Source organism: Podarcis vaucheri (assembly GCF_965113315.1).
Source record: "Podarcis vaucheri genome assembly, chromosome: W".
In the NCBI taxonomy this organism is placed as follows: Eukaryota; Metazoa; Chordata; class Lepidosauria; order Squamata; family Lacertidae; genus Podarcis; species Podarcis vaucheri.
Window position 1 is genome coordinate 1,993,744 of NC_138757.1, and position 24,384 is coordinate 2,018,127.

Sequence of the window (24,384 nt, forward strand, 5' to 3'; positions counted from 1 at the left end):
ATCCCCCTCTTTCTTTTGCATCTGTAAGTACTTTAAATTTTATTCTGGGCTTTTTGCCCTGCCAGACAAATTTCGCCATGTCTTTCTGCCACCTCTTGAAACAGTCCATCTTGTCAAGAATCTGCAAAGTTTGAAACAAAAATAGCATTCTAGGCAATACATTCATCTTGATAACTGCAATTCGGCCTAACATTGACAATTTCAAATTTGACTATATTTCTAGATCTTTTTTAATTTCTGACCAACATTTTTCATAGTTGTCCTTATACAAGTTCAAATTTTTAGATGTCAAATAAACCCCTAGGTATTTCACCTTCTTAACCACTGTCAAACCTGTCTCTTCTTGAAATTTCTCCTTCTCCATGACTGTTAAATTTTTTCCTAAAACTTTAGTTTTTTGTTTGTTCAGTTTAAATCCGGCTACCTGGCCAAATTGTTGAATTATCTCCAACACCCTTTTCGTACTAGTGTTTGGCTCTTGTAAGGTCAATACTAGGTCATCTGCAAATGCCCTTAACTTGTAATGTTTAGCTCCGACCTGTACACCTTTAACCTGCTGGTCATTTCTAATCATATTCAGCAACACCTCCAGAACAGAAATAAAAAGCAATGGGGAAATTGGGCACCCCTGTCGTGTTCCTTTTTCTATCTTAAGTTCCTCAGTTATCACATTATTTACAATCAGCTTGGCTTTTTGTTCAGAATATATCGCACCCATACCGTTCTCAAATCCTTGGCCTACCCCCATCCCATGAAGATTCTTTTTCATGAAACTCCAAGAAATATTGTCAAAGGCTTTCTCCGCGTCCACAAAAATCAACACTGCTTTGGTGTTTATATTCACCTCTAGCAATTCCAAAATGTCTATTATATTCCTTACATTGTCTGATAGATGCCTTTTTGGAAGAAAGCCTGCTTGGTCCTTATGAATCTTCTCCATCAACACTCTTTTAAATCTTTTTGCCAAAATGTCTGCAAAAATTTTGTAATCCACATTAAGTAATGATATTGGGCGGTAGTTCTTCAGTTGAGTCTTTTCAGTCTCTGTCTTTGGTATGAGTGAAATATACGCTTCTTTCCACGATTCTGGTGCCTTTTTTCCCTCTAGGATCTCGTTGCAGACTTCCTTTAACGGTTGAACCAACCACTCCTTCAAAGATTTATAATATCTGGAAGTCAGTCCATCTGGCCCTGGAGATTTGCCCAATTGCATGTCCTGAATGGCACCCTCTATCTCTTGTTCTGTTATTCTCTGGTTTAAATCCACCTTGCTTTGATGAGAGATTTTTTGTAATCCATATTTATTAAGGAATTTATCTATGTCCTCTTCATTTTGTGGTCCTTGAGAATAAAGTTTTTTAAAATAACTCAGAAAGCAGTTTCTAATCTCATTAGGTTTAGATATGTTCTTTCCATCCACTTCTAGGCTTGTAACTGTATTTAGTTTCTGCCTTTTCTTCAATTGCCATGCCAGAAGTTTGCCACATTTATCTGCCGATTCGAATGTCTTTTGTTTCATTTGCTTTATCTTCCATTCAATCTCTTGATTCATCAATTCCATATATTGTGTTTGATATAACTTAATCTCTCTCAAAATCTCCTGGGACTTTGGTTTTGATCTTAATTTTTTCTCTCCTTCTTTTATCTTTTCCAAAATCTTTTCCTTTTTCTCATTCTGCTTTCTCTTCTTTATTGAATTTTGTTGAATCAAAAATCCTCGCATCACAGCTTTACTTGCGTCCCAGATCACTCTTTTTTCCACATCGGCCTTTAGATTTATTTCAAAATAGTCCTTTAAAGTTTTTTGGGCCTTCATGTGGATCTCCTTATCTCGAAACAGGGTGTCATTCATCCTCCATCTAAATTGACCAGTTGTTGTAAGTTTCATTTCCATCTTCACGGCGTTATGGTCGGAGTAAGTTTTTGGGCAGATTTCTACCTTCTTAATCTTTGGAGCCATCCCACTAGTGATCCAAATTTGATCAATTCTGGTCCAGGTCATCATTGCTTGAGAGAAAAAAAGTTCCCTCTCTCTCAAGAGGGTTCCTTGTTCTCCATATGTCTATTAGGTCCATATTTTCCATCATTTCAAAGAAGGTCTTCGGAAGTCTCCCTTCCTTGGAGATTGTCAGTCTTTGTGCCTTGTCCATATTTGTAGAAACCACACCGTTCATATCTCCCATAATTATCATATTATAATCCAAATAGTCCATCAGAGTTTCATGGAGTTTCTTGAAGAATTCTGCCTTGCCTTCATTTGGTGCATAAATTCCAACTATTAAGAATTTTTCTCCTTGTACTTGTATCTCAACTGCCAGATATCTTCCTTGTTCATCTTTAAACATCATTTTTGGAACCCATTTCTCTTTTACATAAATCACGACTCCTCTTTTCTTAACTTTGTCCGATGAAATGAATTCTTGTCCTAATCTTTTATTTATGAGTAATTTCCTGTGTGCTCTGGTTACATGGGTTTCTTGTAGACATATCAAATCCAGTTGTTCTCTTTTCAAAATATGAAAAACTTGTCGTCTCTTCAAAGGCATACTGAGCCCATTACAATTCCGACTAAGGAATTGCAGGGCCATCTTGTTATTTTTCTGTTACTCCTCCTACCGCTCCAAGTTGTTGCTCTTCCTCTGATGGTGGTGGGTTGAGTCCAAATGATAGGTTCAGAATGTCTAGTGCTCTCCTTTGTTCTGCAATTGGATCCACAGTTCCCTTCTGTAGGCCCTCTTGGTTTCTTTCCAAGAATCTCTCTTTATCTTGTATTGTCCTTATTTTCACCTTCTTTCCCTTGTAGTCAAAAGACAGTCCTTGTGGGAACTCCCACCTGAAAGGAATGACGTTCTTCTTCAGCAGATAAACCAAATCCTTATAGAAGGTTCTCAACTCCAAAATATGTTTAGGGATGTCTTTAAAAATCTGTATGGATGAATTTTCAATTTGCAAGGCCTTTTGGTAGTGTAATTTTAGTATTTTATCTCTTTCTTCCTTAGATCTAAGGGTAATCAAGCAGTCCCTCGGGGTCTTTCTGTTCTGTCTTCTGCCCAGTCTGAATGCTGTTGTGATCTTAAATTCTTCCTCCTCCAAGTCTTCCCAGAAACCAGCAAACTCTTGTGTTAAAAACTCCACGAGGTTATCTCCTTCGCTCTCGGGAATCAGTCTCAATTTCAGATTTCTTTCCTTTCTCTGTAATTCCCACAAAGCCAGAGTTACATCATGTTCATGAACCTTTTTAGCAATCGGTTCTAAGTTCTCTTGAGTCTCTCCAGCAATAGTTCTAGCTTCCTCTGCAATTTTACGTGTTGCAGAATTTTCTTGAACCAGCCTGTTTATAGATTCTGTGTTCAAGTCCAATCTTGCTGTTAGTTCTGTTAATTTCTGTGTATTTTCTGTACTCTGCTTTGTCAGGGTCTCCAAGGATTGGTTTATCTTGAGTAACGCTTGTGTCACTGACTCCATGGAGGCAGCTGTCACTTTTTCTTGTCCTGTTGTTCCTGTAGGAGTTACGCCTGTAATCGAGCCTCTTTTCTTTTGTTGCTGTTGCTGGTGTTGTTGTTGCTTAGCTTTGGCTCTTGTGGTTATCTCTTCTGCTGGGCCACTCATGTCCCAAGGTCGTTTCCCACGAAAACAGTCTCCTGATGGAAAATTCCACTGTCCTAAACTGTTACAGCCGTTACTTTGGCCCTCTAGGGGGAGCAAACCAAAATGTCCGAGTACGGAGACAAAAAAGTTAAAGACAAGTATATCAGGAGGCTTGTAAATATATGTTACAGCACTTTTTCCAGTAGATACTATTTCAGCCTGCTCCAATATACTGTAGCAACAAGTTCAAAAAACTTTGTATCAAACGAAACTTCAACCATGTAACTTTCCCAAAAGTTTAAAGGCAGTTCAGTGCCCTAATGTCTTATTTGGCAGTTCGTTTCAGGGTATTAAGGCAGCAGAAGGCTTTTTCTTTTTCTTTTAGATAAATCATGCAGTTCTTAATGTCCCTTTTTCCTCCCCTCTGCCCTGCTAGCTAGAGGGGAGATCTAAGTCCAATGTCAGGTTTAAATAGTCAAAGGATGTCTCATACGGATGCAGCTTTAAATTTCCGTTGCTTTAGCTGTCATGCAGTCGGGGGAAGGCAGACTTCCTTAATTTTTATCTTCCCCGTTTTCAGCCGAATTTTCTTTTAGAAAGTCCCAAATTAACGTTCAGTCTTACTCACAGGTTTTTCAGTTTCAGATTTACAGGAAGGAATCGGCGCTCTCCGTCAATGGCGACGCGGCTTCACCCTGCGGGCTGGGTAGCGACTCTCAGCACTGCGCTCTCCCGATGCCGTTCCGGAGCCTTTAAAAAGGCTCTTTCTGCAGTAAGGGGGGGCGCTTCTGGTGCCCACCGAGTCTCCTTGTTCACAGGCTTCAGCGCCTGTGATTTTAGGGGTCCCCCGCTTGCCGTAGCGGGTCAGACCCGAACTCGCAGAGCAGTCCTCCTCCGGAGCTCGGAAAGAGGACCGCCATTAACGCTGGCGCCGACCGGAAGTCTCTAAATTGGGATTAAATTTATAAATAAGAAAATGCACGATAAGGAAAGTGATATAATATGATTATGACTGTGATTAGGTTTTTTGAAACATTGATATTGGAAACTGCTACAGATAATTACTAAGAAATTCAGACGGAAGAGACTCGAGGAAGTCAAATACTATGTTTATGAAGATGGATGGTACTTAATTGTTATTAATTAAGTGGCATTATGCTGTAATGTATGCTCCTATTTTTTCCCTTTTTCTATTTTTTGTTTGTTTTATCTTTTGTTTGTTTTTCTTACTGTTAATTCTTTTGTATTATGCTTATTTACTGAAAATAATAAATATTATGGGGGGGGAGAAAGATATGGGAGTTGGAACTTAACAGGTTAAGTTGTTCCCATGATGCCTCAGCAGTCTGACGTCAGATTTGGAAGCTGGGAGGAGCTTTCCTGTCTGTTCCTCTCCGGTCGTTGAGAGAGAGAGACGCAGTTCATAATGGCTGCGAGGAGTCCTGGAAATTTCTGAGAAAATGATGTAATAAAGAGCTGTAAATGGACATTACTGTGCTCTGTGTGTTTATCAAATCTAAGTGACAGTTTGCTGCTGTGTTTTACTCTGCTGAGGCTTGACTGATAGAAGGAGCAGATCGCGCAGAGGAAGTGTGCCGGACCTGCCGAAGCTGCCATAAAGAGCTAATTGCGGATTATAAATCAATTAGCACGTCAAGGACTAATCAAAACATCTACAGGTTATGGACCCTAACTTACCGCTTGTAAAACTGTCACTGGAGGCTGCCGGAAAGCTTTGAAGTTGCGTTCGGATGGCAGTGGAGTTGGCGAAAGCGGAGGTCTGTATTTGAGGCAAGCAGCTAGCTGAAAGACGCAAAGGTTTGCCTGTGCTGAATGTAGCAGAGCTGAGAACAGCGGAAATCGTTTCTCCACGCAGCAGGAGCCGGAAGAGCTGGTGTTTTGTGAGTACAGCTTGGGGCACCTGGGGAGAACAGGAGAAGCATGGCAGATGGCCAGGAGGTGTTTCAAGCTCCGTTTGAACAGCTTGAAGAGCTCACCACCCAGTCGTGGGAAATCTGGGTCAGAAGGGTGAGAGCCTGGTTTTGGGCAACTGGCTTGTGGGACGTAAGCAAGAAAGAGCCATCCACAAGCGGACCGGCTGCTGCTGAAAGTGCGGGGCTGGTGGACAGAGATGCAGGAAAGCTGAAGTCTGTTTCTCTGGAGGAGAAGATGCAGAGAGAGAAAGCTGAGAGAGCTGAGATCTGCATGTTGCGGGCAGGTGTGCATGCTAATTTGCAACATCACCTGGAAGGCGTTGAATCTGCGTGTGAGGCCTGGAGAGTGCTGAAACGTCTGTGTGAAGACTCAGCAGGGGGCCAAGGGCAGATGGAAGCTGTAAGCCTAGAGATGGCTGGAGCCCCTGTTCCTGATGATTTAGCCTCAAGGAGTGCTAGTGAGCAAGTCGGGGGGGCGGAAAGTTCCAAAGGCAAGTTTGAAAAGTTTTCCACTGTGCCTGCTGGAGTGCAGTTCAGAGGGGGCGGATCTGGCAAGAAGTGCTTTTCCGGAAGGAGGGCCAGGCCAGCTGGGAGGAGCCCCAGGCAGTATTTTTCCACTGAAGTTTGTCGTTGCTACATTTGCAAGTCAGCTGACCACGTACGTCGAGACTGCCCACAGAGAGCGAGGGCAGCTGCACAGGAAGGCTTCAAGGTCAACTCCCATGGGAATCAGTCGGGTTTCCATGGCAACCAGCCTGGGAGAGCAGCCAGGCGTGGGACAGAGGCAGGTGGACGTGACAAACATCAGGAGGAAATTTACCAAATAACAGCCAGCATGGCGCTGTTTGAAAACAGCTGTGAGAAAGGCTCAGAGTTTCGTTTCGTTATTGACTCTGCAGCTAATCGCAACTTGATTCCAGAGACCCCTGCTGTCGAGATGTGGAACTGCAAGGCAATTCCGGCCGGGAAAACTGTACTGTTTGCAAATGGACAGAAAAGAAATGTGACTAACGTTACAAATCTCTTTATGTCTATTTTACAGGAAACGTTGGAGTGTTGTACCGTTCCTGGGATGCACCACTGTCTTTTATCTGTGCCTTATTTGTTAAAAAAGGGATTTAAGGTTTCTTTTGAGGATGACGTCTGCACAATCTCCAAAGGAGGGAGGATGCTTGCCAAGGTTAAAAAGGGGCAGAATGATCTTTTCATTCTTAAAACGTCTCTGGAGGGTGAGGGGAAGGTTGAGAAAGCACAAGCACTGCGTGCTACAATTCCCAATCATGATTCTTGTGTCCATGCTTGGCATGCACGAACAGCTCATGGTTCTGTAGAAGAACTACAGACGCTACCCGAGGTCGCTAACGGTTGCCACATTGTAGAATGTGGATGTGCAATGGATTGTGAAGCATGCAGACATGCAAAGGTAAAAGGGTGCAGTTACCCAAAAGTGGATAGGGTAACCGAAAAACCTTTTGAGCTAGTTCACATAGATCTGTGGGGTCCTGTAAAGGAACCAAGTCTGGGAGGGTCAAGGTTTCTGCTCACGATGCAGGATAATTTTACGCAGAATTCTTGGACCCATGGTCTCAAATCCAAGGATGATGCAGCACAGCTGATCAAAGGGTGGATTGAGGGGGTGGAACAAAGGTTTTCCACCAAAGTGCAAGCTGTCATAAGTGACAGAGGTGCTCAATTTACAGGTTCTGCTTTGCAGAAGTTCTTTCGCAAGAAAGAGATACGTCACACAGTGACTTCACCCAATCAGAGGGGAGAGGCAGAGCTCCGATGTCAGGCTCTGGTCCAGACTGCAAAGGTGTTGCTGAAGGATTCTGGGTTGCCACCAAAGTTTTGGCTGGAGGCAATCAGATATGTGAGCTTCACCTGGAATCGGACCTACAATTCAGTGGTAGGTGACACACCGTTTAGTTTGTTGCATGGCAGGAAACCCCAGATTCATTTTTTGCGCAGGTTTGGTTCGCATGCATCTGTGCCGGTGCCTGAAGTTTTGCAAGGGCCAGATGGATCCAAGTTCCGGAAAATGATCTTCTGTGGGTATGAGCCAGCAGCGCGTGCATGGAGGTTTGCGTTCCCATCAGGTGATCAGAGTAAACTGCTGATCAGCAAACACGCTGAGTTCTATGAGGAGGATGGAAGGTCAAAGACTCCTGTCAAGCGTGATGTTCTATCAGAATGTCTTTCTGATTCAGAACAGGAAGGTTCTGAGGGGGAGGAAGAAGAGGCTGAGTCTGCTGATGACGATCAGGTCACTGACCAAGGTCTGGAGCAGGGTGGGGTATCTCCACAAGGTGTTAAAAGAGAGGCCAAGAGTGAGCCTAGTTCTCCAGTGAGTGTGATGGAGAGGATTCAAAGACGTGTTAAGTCAGAGGGGGAATCCAGAGATGCTGAGTACACACATGATAGTGATGGTGAACCAGGAGAAGCATCTGGGTTTGTGCCCAGGCGATCCAGTCGCACAACGAAGGGTGTTCCGCCGGAAAGATACCAAGCCACAGGTGCGTGGGTAAGTTTCGCACAGTGTGAACCTGAGAGTTACGTGGATGTTCCACAGGTATTGTCAGAATGTGTGGCAGAGGGGGTATGGGAGTTGGAACTTAACAGGTTAAGTTGTTCCCATGATGCCTCAGCATTCTGACGTCAGATTTGGAAGCTGGGAGGAGCTTTCCTGTCTGTTCCTCTCCGGTCGTTGAGAGAGAGAGACGCAGTTCATAATGGCTGCGAGGAGTCCTGGAAATTTCTGAGAAAATGATGTAATAAAGAGCTGTAAATGGACATTACTGTGCTCTGTGTGTTTATCAAATCTAAGTGACAGTTTGCTGCTGTGTTTTACTCTGCTGAGGCTTGACTGATAGAAGGAGCAGATCGCGCAGAGGAAGTGTGCCGGACCTGCCGAAGCTGCCATAAAGAGCTAATTGCGGATTATAAATCAATTAGCACGTCAAGGACTAATCAAAACATCTACAAAAGAGAGCTCAAAATTTATCGGGGGGGGGGGGGAAGGCCAAGGATAAAACATAAAATACTTACAGATGTAAAAGACAGAGTTGGGTTTGCCCTCCCAGACCTTAAATCGTATTATGAATCTGCCTCCTGGTTGTTGCAAAACTGTGTACGTGCAGCTACTCACACAGAGTCAATTAAGGTTTGACAGCCAGCCAGAAGGTCACGTGAAGGAGTAAGTCTGCCTGGTGATAACAGAGACATGGAGACAGCTCCCTGATTGGCCAAGCTCTCTCTCTCTCTCTCTTTTTATTTATATGTTTTTTAATTAATTTTCTGTCAAGAAAAAATACATATCACACCACATTACAACTTCCACAGATTTTCTCATTTTTTGGACTTCCTTCAGCCTCTCTGGCAATCATCCGAATTAAACGTTTTTAATTACACATTTCCTGAATTTGCTATTGCCTTTTGACATACCTTTCCACATCTATTTTTCTTTTTTGCAATATTTCTTAAGTTTTTACACAGCTTCTTTAAATGCCACTAACATTATTTCTTTATCACTTATACATTCCCAGTACTCAACTAGCTTTCCCCAGTCCTCGATGAACTTTTGGTCTCGTAGGCATCTAATCTTCCCAGTCAGTTTATCAAGTTCTGCATAGTCCATCAGCTTCATTCTCCACTCCTCCAATGTTGGTACTTGTTCCTGTTTCCATTTCTGGGCCAGTAATATTCTTGCCGCTGTTACTGCATATTGGAAAAGTTTATAATCCTTTCTGTTTATCTCGTTTCCTATAATTCCTAAGAGAAAAGCCTCTGGTTTCTTAACAAATGTATATTTCAACATTTTTTTCAATTCATTATATATCTTTAAAAAAAAAAAATTATTGGTTTTACAGAAATTTTTAAAACAATACAAACATATAAAATGACATACAGACATGTATAATTTCATAACCTTTTTTTCATATCCCTCACTTCTCTGACTCCCCCATACCTCCCCTTCCTGCATCCCAATGTCCAAAGTTCTTTCAGCAACTTCTAAATAATTTCGTCAAACATATATCTTCCTAATCTTTCCTTCAACTTAATCTTAATCTTATATCGCTGTCATCTCCTTTTCTTTCTCAAAACCTCGGCATTTTAGCATTCATCAATTTTGTAATAGTTCTTAAGATAGATTTTAAATTTCTTCCAGTCTTCTTCCGCCGTCTCTTTCCCCTGATCACGGATTCTGCCGGTCATCTCAGCTAGTGTCATATCACTTTCATCTGCCATTCTTCCAGAGTGGGTAGATCTTGTGTCTTCCAATACTTTGCGATGAGTATTCTTGCTGCTGTAGTGGCGTACAAAAAGAAGTTTCTATCTTTCTTTGACACCAATTGGCCGACAATGCCCAAGAGAAAGGCCTCTGGTTTCTTAGGGAAAGTACATTTAAGTACCTTTTTCATTTCGTTATATATCATTTCCCAGAAAGCCTTAATCTTCGGGCACGTCCACCAAAGGTGGTAGAAAGTACCTTCAGTTTCTTTACATTTCCAACACTTATTATCTGGCAAATGATATATTTTTGCTAGCTTGACTGGGGTCGTGTACCACCTATAGATCATTTTCATAATATTTTCCTTTAAGGCATTACATGCCGTAAATTTTATTCCGGTGTTCCACAACCATTCCCAGTCAGCAAACATAATGTTATGACCAATGTCCTGTGCCCACTTAATCATAGCTGATTTAACTGTTTCATCCTGTGTATTCCATTTCAGCAGCAAATTCTTAGTATTGGGTTCTAACAGTTCCATTTCTAATTTTGATTTATCCACCTGGAAGCCAATTTTCCTGTCTTGTTTATAGACCTCCATTATTTGATAATAATGAAGCCAATCTCATACTTTGGGTTTCAATTTCTCATGACTCTGTAACTTCAACTTATCTCCATCTTGTTCCAAAATTTCCCAATACTTAGGCCATTCAGCTTCCATATTAAGCTTTTTCAACGCCTTAGCCTCTAAGGGTGACAACCACCTAGGGGTTTTGTTTTCCAACAGATCTTTATATCTTATCCTCAATTCATTATATATCAACTCCCAGAAGCTCTTCACTTTCTTACATTCCCACCACATGTGATAAAATGTACCATCCTTTTCTTTACATTTCCAACACTTCTTACATGTTTTATACATTTTTGCAAGTTTTACCGGTGTAATATACCATCTATAAATCATTTTCATAACATTTTCCTTTAATGTAGTACATGCAGTAAATTTAATATTTTCATTCCATAGTTTTATCCAATCATTAAATTGTATATTACATCCAAAATCTCTGGCCCATTGTATCATAACTGATTTAACTTCTTCTTCCTTTGTATGCCATTCCAGCAGTATCTTGTACATTTTAGATAAAATTTTGTATTCATTTTTTATTATTTCTATTTGAAATTTTGAGTCTTTCTCTACAAATCCATATTCCTTAAGATCTTTTTTAAGCATTTCATTTATCTGAAAGTAATGCAACCAATCATATACAAACTCTTTTACTTCTTCATAGGGTTTCATTTTCCATTTCCCCCCTTCCTTAACAATCAAATTTCCATATGTAATCCAATTCCTTCTCATATTGGTTTTTTTAACACTCATAATCTCTAATGGAGACAACCAGTGTGGAGTTTTTGGTTCAAGTAGGCTTTTATACCTATTCCATATTTCTACCAACGATCTTCGGAAAATGTGGTTCTCAAAACCTTTATGGATTTTCTTCTTTTCAAACCATAAATATGCGTGCCACCCAAATCTGTTATCAAATCCTTCTATATCTAACAACTCTATATTTTCTAATTTTATCCATTCCTTTAACCAACAGAGACATGAAGCATCATAATATAATTTCAGGTCTGGCAGGGCAAAGCCTCCTCTTTCTTTTGCATCTGTTAATAACTTAAATTGAATTCTTGGCTTCTTACCCTGCCAGATATACCTTGAAATTACTCTTTGCCATTCTTTAAAGGTCCCAGTCCCCTTGATTATTGGAATTGTCTGAAACAAAAATAACAACTTTGGCAGTACGCTCATCTTTATCATTGAGATCCTCCCCCACAGCGATAACTTCATTCGTCCCCACACCTCCAGATCTTTCTTTATTCCATTCCACACTGGTATATAATTATTCTGATACAAATCAATATTCTTAGGGGTTATCCAAATACCCAAATATTTCACTTTTTTCACCACTTCTATACCTACTTGTTGTTGCATTATTCCTATCGTCTCTGGATCCATATTCTTAGCAATTATTTTGGTCTTTTTCTTATTCAATATAAATCCTGCCACTTGACCAAATCTTTCCACCTCTGTAAGCATGTTTTTAACACTTTCCAAAGGTTCATTCCGGCCTACTGCAACCCCTTTTATTACCTCATTTTCCCTTATGGATTTTAGAAAGACTTCCAGCACCATAATGAATAACTGTGGCGAAAGTGGACACCCCTGTCGTGTACCCTTAGTTATCCCTATTTCTTCCGTAATCATATTGTTTACAATTAATTTGGCTTTCTGTTCAGTATATATTGCCTTTATTCCATTGAGAAATTCCTTCCCCACCTCCATATATTCTAATTTTTTTTAGCATAAAGTCCCGAGATATATTGTCAAAGGCCTTTTCTGCATCCACAAATATTAACATAGCTTGTTTCTCATTCCTGGCAGTCAGATATTCCAAAATATTAATTATATTCCTTACATTGTCTTTCATCTGTCTGCCAGGTAGGAAACCCGCTTGATCCTTATGAATGATTTCTTGTAATATTTTTTTAATCCTCCTTGCTAAAATACTTGCAAAGATTTTGTAATCTGTATTTAATAATGAAATAGGCCTGTAATTTTTTACTTGTGTTAAATCAGAGTCTTGTTTTGGAATAAATGTAATAAATGCTTCTTTCCATGTTTCCGGAATTTCTCTTTCCTTAAGAATATTGTCCATAACTTCTTTCAGAGGTGTTGACAGGATGTGTTTCATTTCTTTATAGTTGTTGTTGTTGCTTAGTCGTTTAGTCGTGTCCGACTCTTCGTGACCCCATGGACCAGAGCACGTCAGGCACTCCTGTCTTCCACTGCCTCCCGCAGTTTGGTCAGACTCATGTTTGTAGCTTCGAGAACACCGTCCAACCATCTTGTCCTCTGTCGTCCCCTTCTCCTTGTGCCCTCCATCTTTCCCAACATCAGGGTCTTTTCCAGGGAGTCTTCTCTTCTCATGAGGTGGCCAAAGTATTGGAGCCTCAGCTTCAGGATCTGTCCTTCCAGTGAGCACTCAGGGCTGATTTCCTGAAGAATGGATACGTTTGATCTTCTTGCAGTCCATGGGACTCTCAAGAGTCTCCTCCAGCACCATAATTCAAAAGCATCAATTCTTCGGCGATCTTCGCCTTCTTTATGGTCCAGCTCTCACTTCCATACATCACTGCTGGGAAAACCATGGCTTTAACTATACGGACCTTTGTTGGCAAGGTGATGTCTCTGCTTTTTAAGATACAGTCTAGGTTTGCCATCGCCTTTCTTCCAAGGAGCAGGCGTCTCTTAATTTCATGACTGCTGTCACCATCTGCAGTGATCATGGAGCCTAAGAAAGTGAAATCTCTCACTGCCTCCATTTCTTCCCCTTCTATTTGCCAGGAGGTGATGGGACCAGTGGCCATGATCTTCGTTTTTTTGATGTTGAGCTTCAGACCATATTTTGCGCTCTCCTCTTTCACCCTCATTAAAAGGTTCTTTAATTCCTCCTCACTTTCTGCCATCAAGGTTGTGTCATCTGCATATCTGAGGTTGTTGATATTTCTTCCGGTAATCTTAATTCCGGCTAGGGATTCATCCAGCCCAGCCTTTCGCATGATGAATTCTGCATATAAGTTAAATAAGCAGGGAGACAATATGCAGCCTTGCCGTACTCCTTTCCCAATTTTGAACCAATCAGTTGTTCCATATCCAGTTCTAACTGTATCTTCTTGTCCCACATAGAGATTTCTCAGGAGACAGATGAAGTTATCAGGCACTCCCATTTCTTTAAGAACTTGCCATAGTTTGCTGTGGTTGACACAGTCAAAGGCTTTTGCATAGTCAATGAAGCAGAAGTAGATGTCTTTCTGGAACTCTCTAGCTTTCTCCATAATCCAGCGCATGTTTGCAATTTGGTCTCTGGTTCCTCTGCCCCTTCGAAATCCAGCTTGCACTTCTGGGAGTTCTCGGTCCACATACTGCTTAAGCCTGCCTTGTAGAATTTTAAGCATAACCTTGCTAACGTGTGAAATGAGTGCAATTGTGCGCTAGTTGGAGCATTCTTTGGTGCTGCCCTTCTTTGGGGTTGGGATGTAGACTGATCTTCTCCAATCCTCTGGCCACTGCTGAGTTTTCCAAACTTGCTGGCATATTGAGTGTAGCACCTTAACAGCATCATTGTTTAAAATTTTAAATAGTTCAGGACTTCCGGAGGCGGCGCGAACGACAATGGCTGTCTCCTTCTTTTAGTGAAGGGGAGGCTCCGCAGAAACGGGTCGTCCGCTACGGCGAAGCGGAGACCCTTGTTGAAAAACCGCAGGCAGCGAAAGCCTGTGGCCGTGGGACTCAGCGGGCACCATTAGCGCCCCCCGAAATCGTAAAGGGGTGCCGGAGCGTGACGGGGTTGGCGCGGTGTTGAGAGTCGATCGCTCTTTCTGTGGGGGTGAAGCCGCGAAGCTGTTGTCGGTGAGCGCTGACCTTTTTCCTGGGATTATTCAGCTAAGAAATGACTACCCGTGAGTAGGGGAAGTTTAATGGAACTGTGAACAATTGAAAAAATTGACTTTAAATTCGGCACCGAAGCGGGAGGCGCAACCAGGAAGTCCGTCTCCCGGCTCTGTTTAAAGCAACAACGTTCTAATCTAATGCTTCAGAGACTGTGATTTTAAAAACCTAAATTCCAACATTTAAACAGAAGACTCCCCCCCTGGTAAATTGAGGGGGGAAAGGGAAAGGGGACAATTTTGATCTTGGCCTCTCCAATTGTGGATTTACAAAAACATTTGAACTTCAGGGAATCGGACTGCCAAGTCGTTAGAGCAGTCAGGCTGTTTTGAACTGTTATACTGTAACTCGCACTTTTTGGAGACATTGTAACTTAACCAGGACTAACTCTGCAAAAGTAAAAGATTCAGGAAGGTTTTCCGGTGATTTGATATTGTGTAAATTTTTAAGGGATACTTTGAAAATCGAGAGAGACTTTACAAACTACGACATTAAAGATTCCCCCTAGTGGAATATTGGAACTGTGCAGCCACTGGGGGATTTTTCCATCTTAGGAGCTGGGGATTTTCCGTGGGAAGAGCTAACCGTGTGACTGACCTTGACAGAAGTGGGATGAGCAGGACAACAAGATCAACTAAAACCAAAACACAGCAGTCTAGTTTAACTTCCCAGCTACGCAGATCATCTGTTCCCAGTCTTCCTGTGACACAAGGGGAAGACCCAGATCAAACTGGGCTTGAGGGAATGGCCTCAGGAGAGAACTTCACTGCTGTATTAAATAAAATCTATGAAAAATTGGATGGCCTAAGCAAACAAGTGACTGAACAGTCAATTAAAATTGACCAAAATACAGTTAGCATCAACAATTTAACTCAGCAAGTGAGTTCAAATGCACAAACTATTGGGAAACTTTTGGAAGAAACTGCGTCGAATCGGAAAATAGCTGAGGAGGCAAGAGAGAAAGTAGAGGCTGTGCAACAGGAGATAAAGCCGATGCGTAAACAAGTCGGGGAACATCAGGACTTTTTGTCTATGATAGAATTGAGAAATAAGGAGAATAATCTGAGGATCAGGTCAGTCCCAGAACTTGAAAAGGAGAATTTAAGTGAATATCTTTCACAGGAATTTAAAAATTTTTGGCTTTTGGAAGAGGATAAGGACTTTAAGATAGTAAGTGCGTTCAGACTTGGTAAGGGAGGGAGGAAAATTAGGTCAAGAGACTGATCTCCCTCAGATCGAAGGAAGAGAGAGATAAGATATTGAGTGCGCACTTTCAGAAAACATTAGAGATTCAAGATTCAAGAGTGGAAATCTATAAGGATATCCCCAAACATCTGCTTGATCTTAGAACCAACTACGGAGACTTAGTGGCATTACTGAGAAGTAACAAGGTCATTTTTAGATGGGAATTCCCCCAGGGGGTATCGTTCTCATATAAGGGGAAAAAAAATAAAATAAGATCGGTTGAAGACAAGGAAAAATTCCTGAGTGACCACGGAGGTGACCTTCAAAAAGAGGTAGAGGAAGAATTGAGAGCCTTAAGATCTGGAGTACTAGGCTCAATACTATCACCTTTGGGATCTGACCAGCCAGGAAAAGTGATACCACCGTCGAAGGGGGAAGAACTTTTGGGAGCAGTAGGAGGGAAATAGAAGTACAGCATCATGTCCCTGCAACTATTAAGTTGGAATATTTGTGGTCTGAATTCCCCGGAGAAGAGGAGGAAGGTTTTTCATCTATTAAAGAAGGAACAACTGGACTTAATCTGCCTACAGGAAACACATGTGATTAGGCTTCACAGGAAAATTTTGATTAATAAAAGGTTGGGCCAGGAGTTTATAGCATCGGACAATGTTAAAAAGAGAGGAGTGGTTATTTATGCAAAAGAAAGCCTATCACCTAAATTTATTTTTAAAGATGAACAAGGAAGGATTTTGGCAATTGAAATTCAAACTCAAGGAGATTTTTTTTTGATTGTAGGTATTTATGCACCAAATGAGGGGAAATCGGAGTTCTATAAGAAGTTGCATGAGACAATGCTGGATTATATAGACTATAATAACATCATTATGATGGGAGATATGAATGGAGTGGTATCCACGAATATGGACAAGGCACAGAAACAGACTGTAACAAAAGTGGGCAGACTACCAAAAAAAAATTTTGAATTGACTGACAATATGGATTTGATTGATACATGGAGAATGAAAAATCCCCTGGAAAGAGAAGGAACATTCTTTTCTGAAGCCAAATTGACATGGACAAGAATTGACCAGATTTGGACAACTAGAGCACTGGCACCTAAGATAAAGAAGGTGGAAATCTGCCCAAGAACTTGCTCCGACCATAATGCTGTAAAGATGGAAATGAGATTAACACTGACTGGCTCCTTCAGATGGAAGATGAATGACACCTTATTGCGAGATCAAGAGATTATCAAGAAGGCCCAAAAGACATTGAGAGACTATTTTGAAGTAAATTTGAGAACTATGGTGGAAAAAAGAGTAATCTGGGACGCAAGTAAAGCGGTTATGAGAGGGTTTTTAATTCAACAGAATGCTATAAAAAAGAGGACTCAAAATGGGAAAAAATAAAAGAAGGTGAGAAGAAATTAAGGTCGAAACCAAATTCACAGGAGATTCTGAGAGAAATTAAACTACACCAAGTACAATATATGAAATTGATAAATCAAGAAGTAGAATGGAAAATAAAAGAGATGAGACAAAAGACATTTGAGTCGGCTAATAAATGTGGGAAACTGTTAGCCTGGCAGTTGAAAAAAAGACAGAAGTTAAATACTATTACAAACCTCGAGATAGAAGGGAAAAATATCCAGAATCCTGTGGAGATCAGAAGGTGCTTCCAGAGATATTTTAAACAACTTTACACACAAGGGCCACAGAAAGAGACTGATATAGATGAATTTTTAAGATCTAACGGATTACAAAAAATATCTCAAGAAAAAGAGACAATGTTGAATCATGCAATAACAGAACAGGAGATTGAAGGTGCCATTCAGAATATGCAGTTGGGCAAATCTCCAGGGCCAGACGGGCTAACCTACAAATACTATAAAGTTTTGAAAGACTACTTAATTCAACCACTAAAGGAGGTTTGCAATGAAATCATGGAAGGGAAGAGGGCGCCGGAGTCGTGGAAAGAAGCTTTTATTACGCTTATACCTAAATTAGAGTCCGAAAAGACACAACTCAAGAACTACCGTCCCATTTCCTTGTTAAATGTGGATTACGAAATCTTTGCTGACATTTTAGCTAATAGATTAAAAAAAAATATTAGTAGAGGAGATTCATAAGGACCAGGCAGGCTTTCTCCCAGGTAGACATTTGTCTGAAAATACAAGGAATATAATTGATATTTTGGAGATGTTACAAGTGAATATTAACACAAAAGCTGTTTTAATTTTTATTGATGCGGAGAAGGCCTTTGACAATATCTCCTGGAATTTCATGAAGAAAAATCTTAAGGGAATGGGGGTGGGACAAGGATTTGAAAATGGTATAAGTGCAATTTATTCAGAACAAAAAGCTAAACTGATAGTTAATAATGTGGTGACTGAAGAATTTAAGATAGAAAAAGGAACACGACAAGGTTGCCCTATCTCTCCATTGTTATTTATTTCAGTCCTGGTGGTGCTGTTGAATATGATTAGAAGGGACAGCCAGATTAAAGGAATTCAGGTCGGAGCTAAACAATATAAACTGAAAGCTTTTGCAGATGACTTAGTCTTGACATTACAGGAGCCAGAATCTAGTACGAAAAGGGTATTAGAACTGATTCAAGAGTTTGGTCATGTGGCAGGTTTTAAATTGAACAAGTCAAAGACTAAAGTATTAGAGAAAAATTTAACACAATTGGAAAAAGAAAGGTTTCAGAATGAGAGTGGTTTGACTCTAGTTAAAAAAAGTGAAATATTTGGGGATTAATATGACAGCTAAAAACTTGAATTTATTTAAGGACAACTATGAGAAATGTTGGTCAGAAGTTAAAAAAGACTTAGAAATATGGTCTAAACTGAAGCTTTCCTTGTTGGGGCGAATTGCAGTTATAAAAATGAATGTATTGCCAAGAATGTTATTTTTGTTTCAAACTTTACAGATTGTGGACAAGATGGATTGTTTCAAGAAGTGGCAGAAAGATATTTCTAGATTTGTCTGGCAGGGTAAAAAGCCCAGAATAAAATTTAAAATATTAACAGATGCGAAAGAAAGAGGGGGGTTTGCCCTGCCGGACTTTAAGATCTACTACGAATCAGCAGCTTTTTGCTGGTTGAGAGACTGGCTGCTTCTTGAGAACACTGACATTTTGGATTTAGAAGGTTTTAACAATGTTTTTGGATGGCATGCATATCTGTGGTACGACAAGGTCAAAGCACATAGAGCATTTAAAAGTCATATTGTCAGGAAAGCATTATTTAATGTCTGGATAAGGTATAAAGATTTACTGGAAAATAAGACCCCAAGGTGGTTGTCACCTATGGAAGCAAAGGCTTTGAGAAGACTCAATATGGAGGCTGATTGGCCGAAATATTGGGAGATATTAGAATTAGAAGGAGAAAAACTGAAACTGCAGAGTTTTGAGAAATTAAAGGACAAAGTGCGAGATTGGCTTCATTACTTTCAAGTAAGAGAGGCCTTTAATTTGGATAAAAAGTTGGGTTTCCAGGTGGAAAAATCAAAATTGGAAACAGAATTGTTAGAGCCTAAAACTAAGATTCTTTCAAGAATGTATAACTTGCTGTTGAAATGGAACACTCAGGATGAGACAGTTAAATCAGCAATGATCAAATGGGCACAGGATATAGGTCACAATATTTTGTTTGCTGACTGGGAAAGGTTATGGACCACCAGTATGAAATTTACAGCATGTAATGCTTTAAGAGAGAATATTATGAAAATGATTTATAGGTGGTACATGACCCCAGTCAAGCTTGCTAAAATTTATCACCTGCCTGATAACAAATGTTGGAAATGTAAAGAAACTGAGGGCACTTTTTTTCACCTTTGGTGGACATGTCTGAAGATTAAGGCTTTCTGGGAGATGATATATAATGAACTGAAAAAGGTACAGTGGTGCCCCGCAAGACGAAATTAATTCGTTCCGCAATTTTTGTCGTCTAGCGAATTTTTCGTCTTGCGAATCACGAAATCCCATAGGAATGCATTGAAAATCAATTAATGCGTTCCTATGGTCAAAAAAAATCCAAACAAAGCCAAATTTGGTACAACAACAGTTTATTAACTGCTCTTTAAAGTCACACATACTGTAAAGAGCAGTTCAAAAATTGAAGGGAAAATAAATTAACTTTATAAACATGACAGAAAAACATTTAAAAATCAACAAAGTGTACAGTATATTTTCTAAGACTCTGGGGGACCACTCGAAGAAGGCTCCTCTTCCACTCTTTGCTTCTTGGTCAAGAACCTGTCCATAGTCTGCTGCTTCATCCGCCTTTTCAGCAGCTCCCTGAAAGGCGACATGACCCTCGTATCATAAAAGTTCCCAGCGCCATGTGCCACGTGCTTCTCAGGGTGGTGTAGATCTGAAAAGTCTGCACCTCCTTCCACTTCAGGCAAATGTCCCTCAGTTTTTCGGAGGACAGCCGTTCCTCAGTTGCTTCCTCCTCTTCCAGTGAGGCCTGCTCCTGCGCAGCCTCTGTCTGCAGTTCGACCAGCTCCACGGTGGTCAGCTCGTCATCGTGCTCCTCCACCAGCTCGCAGACGTCCTCCTCCGTGACCTCCAGGCCCATGGTCCTCCCCAGGGCAACAATGTCCTGCACCACTGTTGACTCTGGTGCATCAGAGTCACTTGGTGCCACACAGTCCGGCCACAGGCTGCGCCAAGCGCAATTCAAATTTCTCTGGCTGATCCCTTTCCAGGCCGTGTTGACCATTTTCAAGCAGGTGACGATGTCGAAGTGGTCCTTCCAGAATTCCCGCAGGGTGATGGTGGTGCAGTCAGTCACCTCGAAGCATCGCCTGAAAAGCTCCTTGGTGTAGAGTTTTTTGAAATTGGCGATGACCTGCTGATCCATCGGCTGGAGCAGTGGCGTGGTGTTAGGAGGCAGGAACATGATGTTGATGAAGCTGAACTCCTCCAACAAGTCCACCTCAAGGCCTTTAGGATGGGCAGGAGCATTGTCCATCAGAAGCAAAGCCTTCAGCGGCAGGTCGTTGTCCAGCAGGTACTGCTTGACAGCAGGGCCAAAAGCAAGATTGACCCAGTCCACAAACAGCACACGTGTGACCCAAGCCTTGCTGTTGGATCGCCACATGACACTCAGCCGCTCCTTGTCAATCTTGTGTCTCTTGAAGGCCCGTGGGTTCTCCGAGTGGTACACCAGCAGGGGCTTGATCTTCAGGTCGCCGCTTGCGTTGGCACAGAAGAGCAGGGTCAGACGGTCCTTCATGGGCTTGTGGCCAGGCAACTTGGACTCCTCCTGAGTGATGAAAGTCCTTTTGGGCATCCTCTTCCAAAACAGCCCGGTCTCGTCGCAGTTGAAGACCTGCTGTGGAACGTAGCCCTCCGTCTTCACAACCTCCAGGAACTCCGCTGCAAAGTCTTCAGCCGCAGGAACATCAGAACTGGCAGCCTCTCCATGCCTGACCACGCTGTGGATGCCAGATCTTGTCTTGAACCGTTCAAACCAACCTCTGCTAGCCTTGAAGTCTTCTGGCTCGGCTGAGGTTCCTGGCTGTTCCCGGATGAGGTCAGCGTGCAAGGCCTTGGCCTTCTCACAAATGACGGCCTCAGACACTGTGTCCCCTGCACGCTGCTTCTCTTCTATCCAGATGAGCAGCAACTTCTCGACCTCCTCCAGAACAGCTGGGCAGTTCTTCACGATCCTGGTGACTCCCTTGGCTGCATCAGTCGCCAGGATCTTCTCCCTCATCTTCAGGATGGTCCCGATGGTTGATGGATTCCTCCCGTACTCCCTGACGATGTCCGTCACACGCATTCCGCCGTCGTGCTTCCGGATGATCTCCTTCTTCATTTCCAGCATCACCTTCTCCTTCTTCTTCTCGCCGGCCACCGCAGGAGCAGTCTTCTTGGGTCCCATGGCAGCACAGCTCTTACCTTCGTAAACTCGGGGGGGGGGGGGAAATCAGTGATGTGCTTCAAATCCAAAAAATTCAAAAGCACCCAGCCACCCACCACACAGAAATTAAAACCCAGAACCAAGGCCTTGAATCCCAAGCACCCCAACCCAAAATCCAAAATCCAAAACCCCCCAAAAAAGTTTTAAAAGTTTAACTTACCAAATGGATGAAAGAGAAGTTCTGGAAAAGCTTCAACAATCAACCACCGAAGTCCTCAGAAACCTCAAATGGCTGCAAAATAAGTTTTGGAAAAGCTTCAAAAATCACCAATGTCTTCAAAAACCTCAACTGCTCCCACAGACACCCACCCACCCACAACACAGAAATTGCAAACCCCTCCCCAACTGCTCCCCCAGCCCCTCCCCAACTGCTGCAAACCCCTCCCCAACTGTTCCCCCACCCAGACAAAAAAAATTTTCAAAAAATAACAACATGGCCCAATGGTCCCAGATTCCTGCAGAAACCTCCCCAACTGTTCCCCCAGCCAGCCAGCACTCAAAAATTCAAACTCAGAAAAAAAATGAAAATAAACAACCTTGCCCAATGGACACAGAAAATCATAAAAATTCCAAAAAAGGCCCACAAGCCCACAGATTCCTGCAGAAACCTCCCCAACTGTTCCCCCAGCCAGCCAGCACTCATAAATTCAAACTCAGAATTTTTTTTTGAAAATAAACAATCTTGCCCAATGGTCACAGAAAATCATAAAAATTCCAAAAAAAACCCCAAATGGTCCCAGATTCCTGCAGAAACCTCCCCAACTGTTCCCCCAGCCAGCCAGCACTCAGAAATTCAAACTCAGGAAAAAAAATTGAAAATAAACAACCTTGCCCAATGGTCACAGAAAATCATAAAAATTCCAAAAAAAACCCCAAATGGTCCCAGATTCCTGCAGAAACCTCCCCAACTGTTCCCCCAGCCAGCCAGCACTCAGAAATTCAAACTCAGAAAAAAAAATTGAAAATAAACAACCTTGCCCAGTGGTCACAGAAAATCATAAAAATTCCAAAAAAGGCCCACAAGCCCACAGATTCCTGCAGAAACCTCCCCAACTGTTCCCCCAGCCAGCCAGCACTCATAAATTCAAACTCAGAAAAAAAAATTGAAAATAAACAATCTTGCCCAGTGGTCACAGAAAATCATAAAAATTCCAAAAAAAACCCCAAGTGGTCCCAGATTCCTGCAGAAACCTCCCCAACTGTTCCCCCAGCCAGCCAGCACTCAGAAATTCAAACTCAGAAAAATAAATTGAAAATAAACAATCTTGCCCAGTGGTCACAGAAAATCATAAAAATTCCAAAAAAACCCCAAATGGTCCCAGATTCCTGCAGAAACCTCCCCAACTGTTCCCCCAGCCAGCCAGCACTCAGAAATTCAAACTCAGAAAAAAAAATGAAAATAAACAACCTTGCCCAATGGACACAGAAAATCATAAAAATTCCAAAAAAGGCCCACAAGCCCACAGATTCCTGCAGAAACCTCCCCAACTGTTCCCCCAGCCAGCCAGCACTCATAAATTCAAACTCAGAATTTTTTTTTGAAAATAAACAATCTTGCCCAATGGTCACAGAAAATCATAAAAATTCCAAAAAAAACCCCAAATGGTCCCAGATTCCTGCAGAAACCTCCCCAACTGTTCCCCCAGCCAGCCAGCACTCAGAAATTCAAACTCAGAAAAAAAAAATTGAAAATAAACAACCTTGCCCAATGGTCACAGAAAATCATAAAAATTCCAAAAAAAACCCCAAATGGTCCCAGATTCCTGCAGAAACCTCCCCAACTGTTCCCCCAGCCAGCCAGCACTCAGAAATTCAAACTCAGAAAAATAAATTGAAAATAAACAATCTTGCCCAGTGGTCACAGAAAATCATAAAAATTCCAAAAAAACCCCCAAATGGTCCCAGATTCCTGCAGAAACCTCCCCAACTCTTCCCCCAGCCAGCCAGCACTCAGAAATTCAAACTCAGAAAAAAAATGAAAATAAACAACCTTGCCCAATGGACACAGAAAATCATAAAAATTCCAAAAAAGGCCCACAAGCCCACAGATTCCTGCAGAAACCTCCCCAACTGTTCCCCCAGCCAGCCAGCACTCATAAATTCAAACTCAGAATTTTTTTTTGAAAATAAACACCCTTGCCCAATGGTCACAGAAAATCATAAAAATTCCAAAAAAAGGCCCACAAGCCCACAGATTATCGCAAACCCCCCCACAACACCAAGTCCTTGAATCCCAAACACCCCAACCCAAAATCCAAACCCCCCCAAAAAAGTTTTAAAAGTTTAACTTACCAAATGGATGAAAGAGAAGTTCTGGAAAAGTTTTGGAAAAGCTTCAAAAGTGAGCAAAGTCTGAGAAAAGGCTACCAAACCACGTGCTAACAGTTGCTCCTCGAAGTCAAGTCGCAACTGCAGCTGTTCAAGCTAAGCACCCTTGGTTTTAACGGTTTTTAGACAAAGGAAACAAAGTCGCGAGACGTTTTCGTCTTGCGAGGCAAGCCCATAGGGGAATTCGTCTTGCGAGGCAAATCGAAAACGGAAAAACCTTTCGTCTAGCGAGTTTTTTGTCTTGCGAGGCATTCGTCTTGCGAGGTACCACTGTATTTAAATATACCTTCCTTAAGAAACCAGAGGCCTTTCTCCTGGGCATGGTCGGACAATTGGTGTCAAAGAAAGATAGAACGTTTTTTATGTATGCGACAACAGCAGCAAGAATACTCATCGCAAAATATTGGAAGACACAAGATTTGCCCACCTTGGAAGAATGGCAGATGCAAGTGATAGACTACATGGAGTTGGCAGAAATGACTGGCAGAATCCGAGACCTGGGAGAAGAATCAGTGGAAGAGGACTGGAAGAAGTTCAAAGACTATCTGCAGAAACACTGCAAAGTTTATGAATGTTAAAATAATGTTGGTGTTGGAAATAACATGGCATTAGTGACATAGCTTAAGAAAAAAGTGTATAACGTAACAGAAAAGGAGGAAGAATCAAGGTTATATTATGT

General features: G+C 41.7%; 1 protein-coding gene across 1 annotated transcript; it reads right to left on the bottom strand.

The window, feature by feature from the left end:
• Positions 1 to 3,139: 3,139 nt before the first annotated feature.
• LOC309523244 (tigger transposable element-derived protein 1-like) lies at positions 3,140 to 21,875 on the bottom strand (the record flags this gene model as incomplete). The annotated part of the gene is made up of 4 exons (XM_082207033.1): positions 21,538 to 21,875; positions 19,896 to 21,364; positions 5,287 to 5,509; positions 3,140 to 3,192 (listed from the first exon to the last, which is right to left on the bottom strand). Exons 2-4 carry the CDS (start codon positions 21,336 to 21,338, stop codon positions 3,140 to 3,142), a joined length of 1,719 nt encoding a protein of 572 aa, XP_082063159.1. The 5' UTR covers positions 21,339 to 21,364; positions 21,538 to 21,875.
• Positions 21,876 to 24,384: the final 2,509 nt, after the last annotated feature.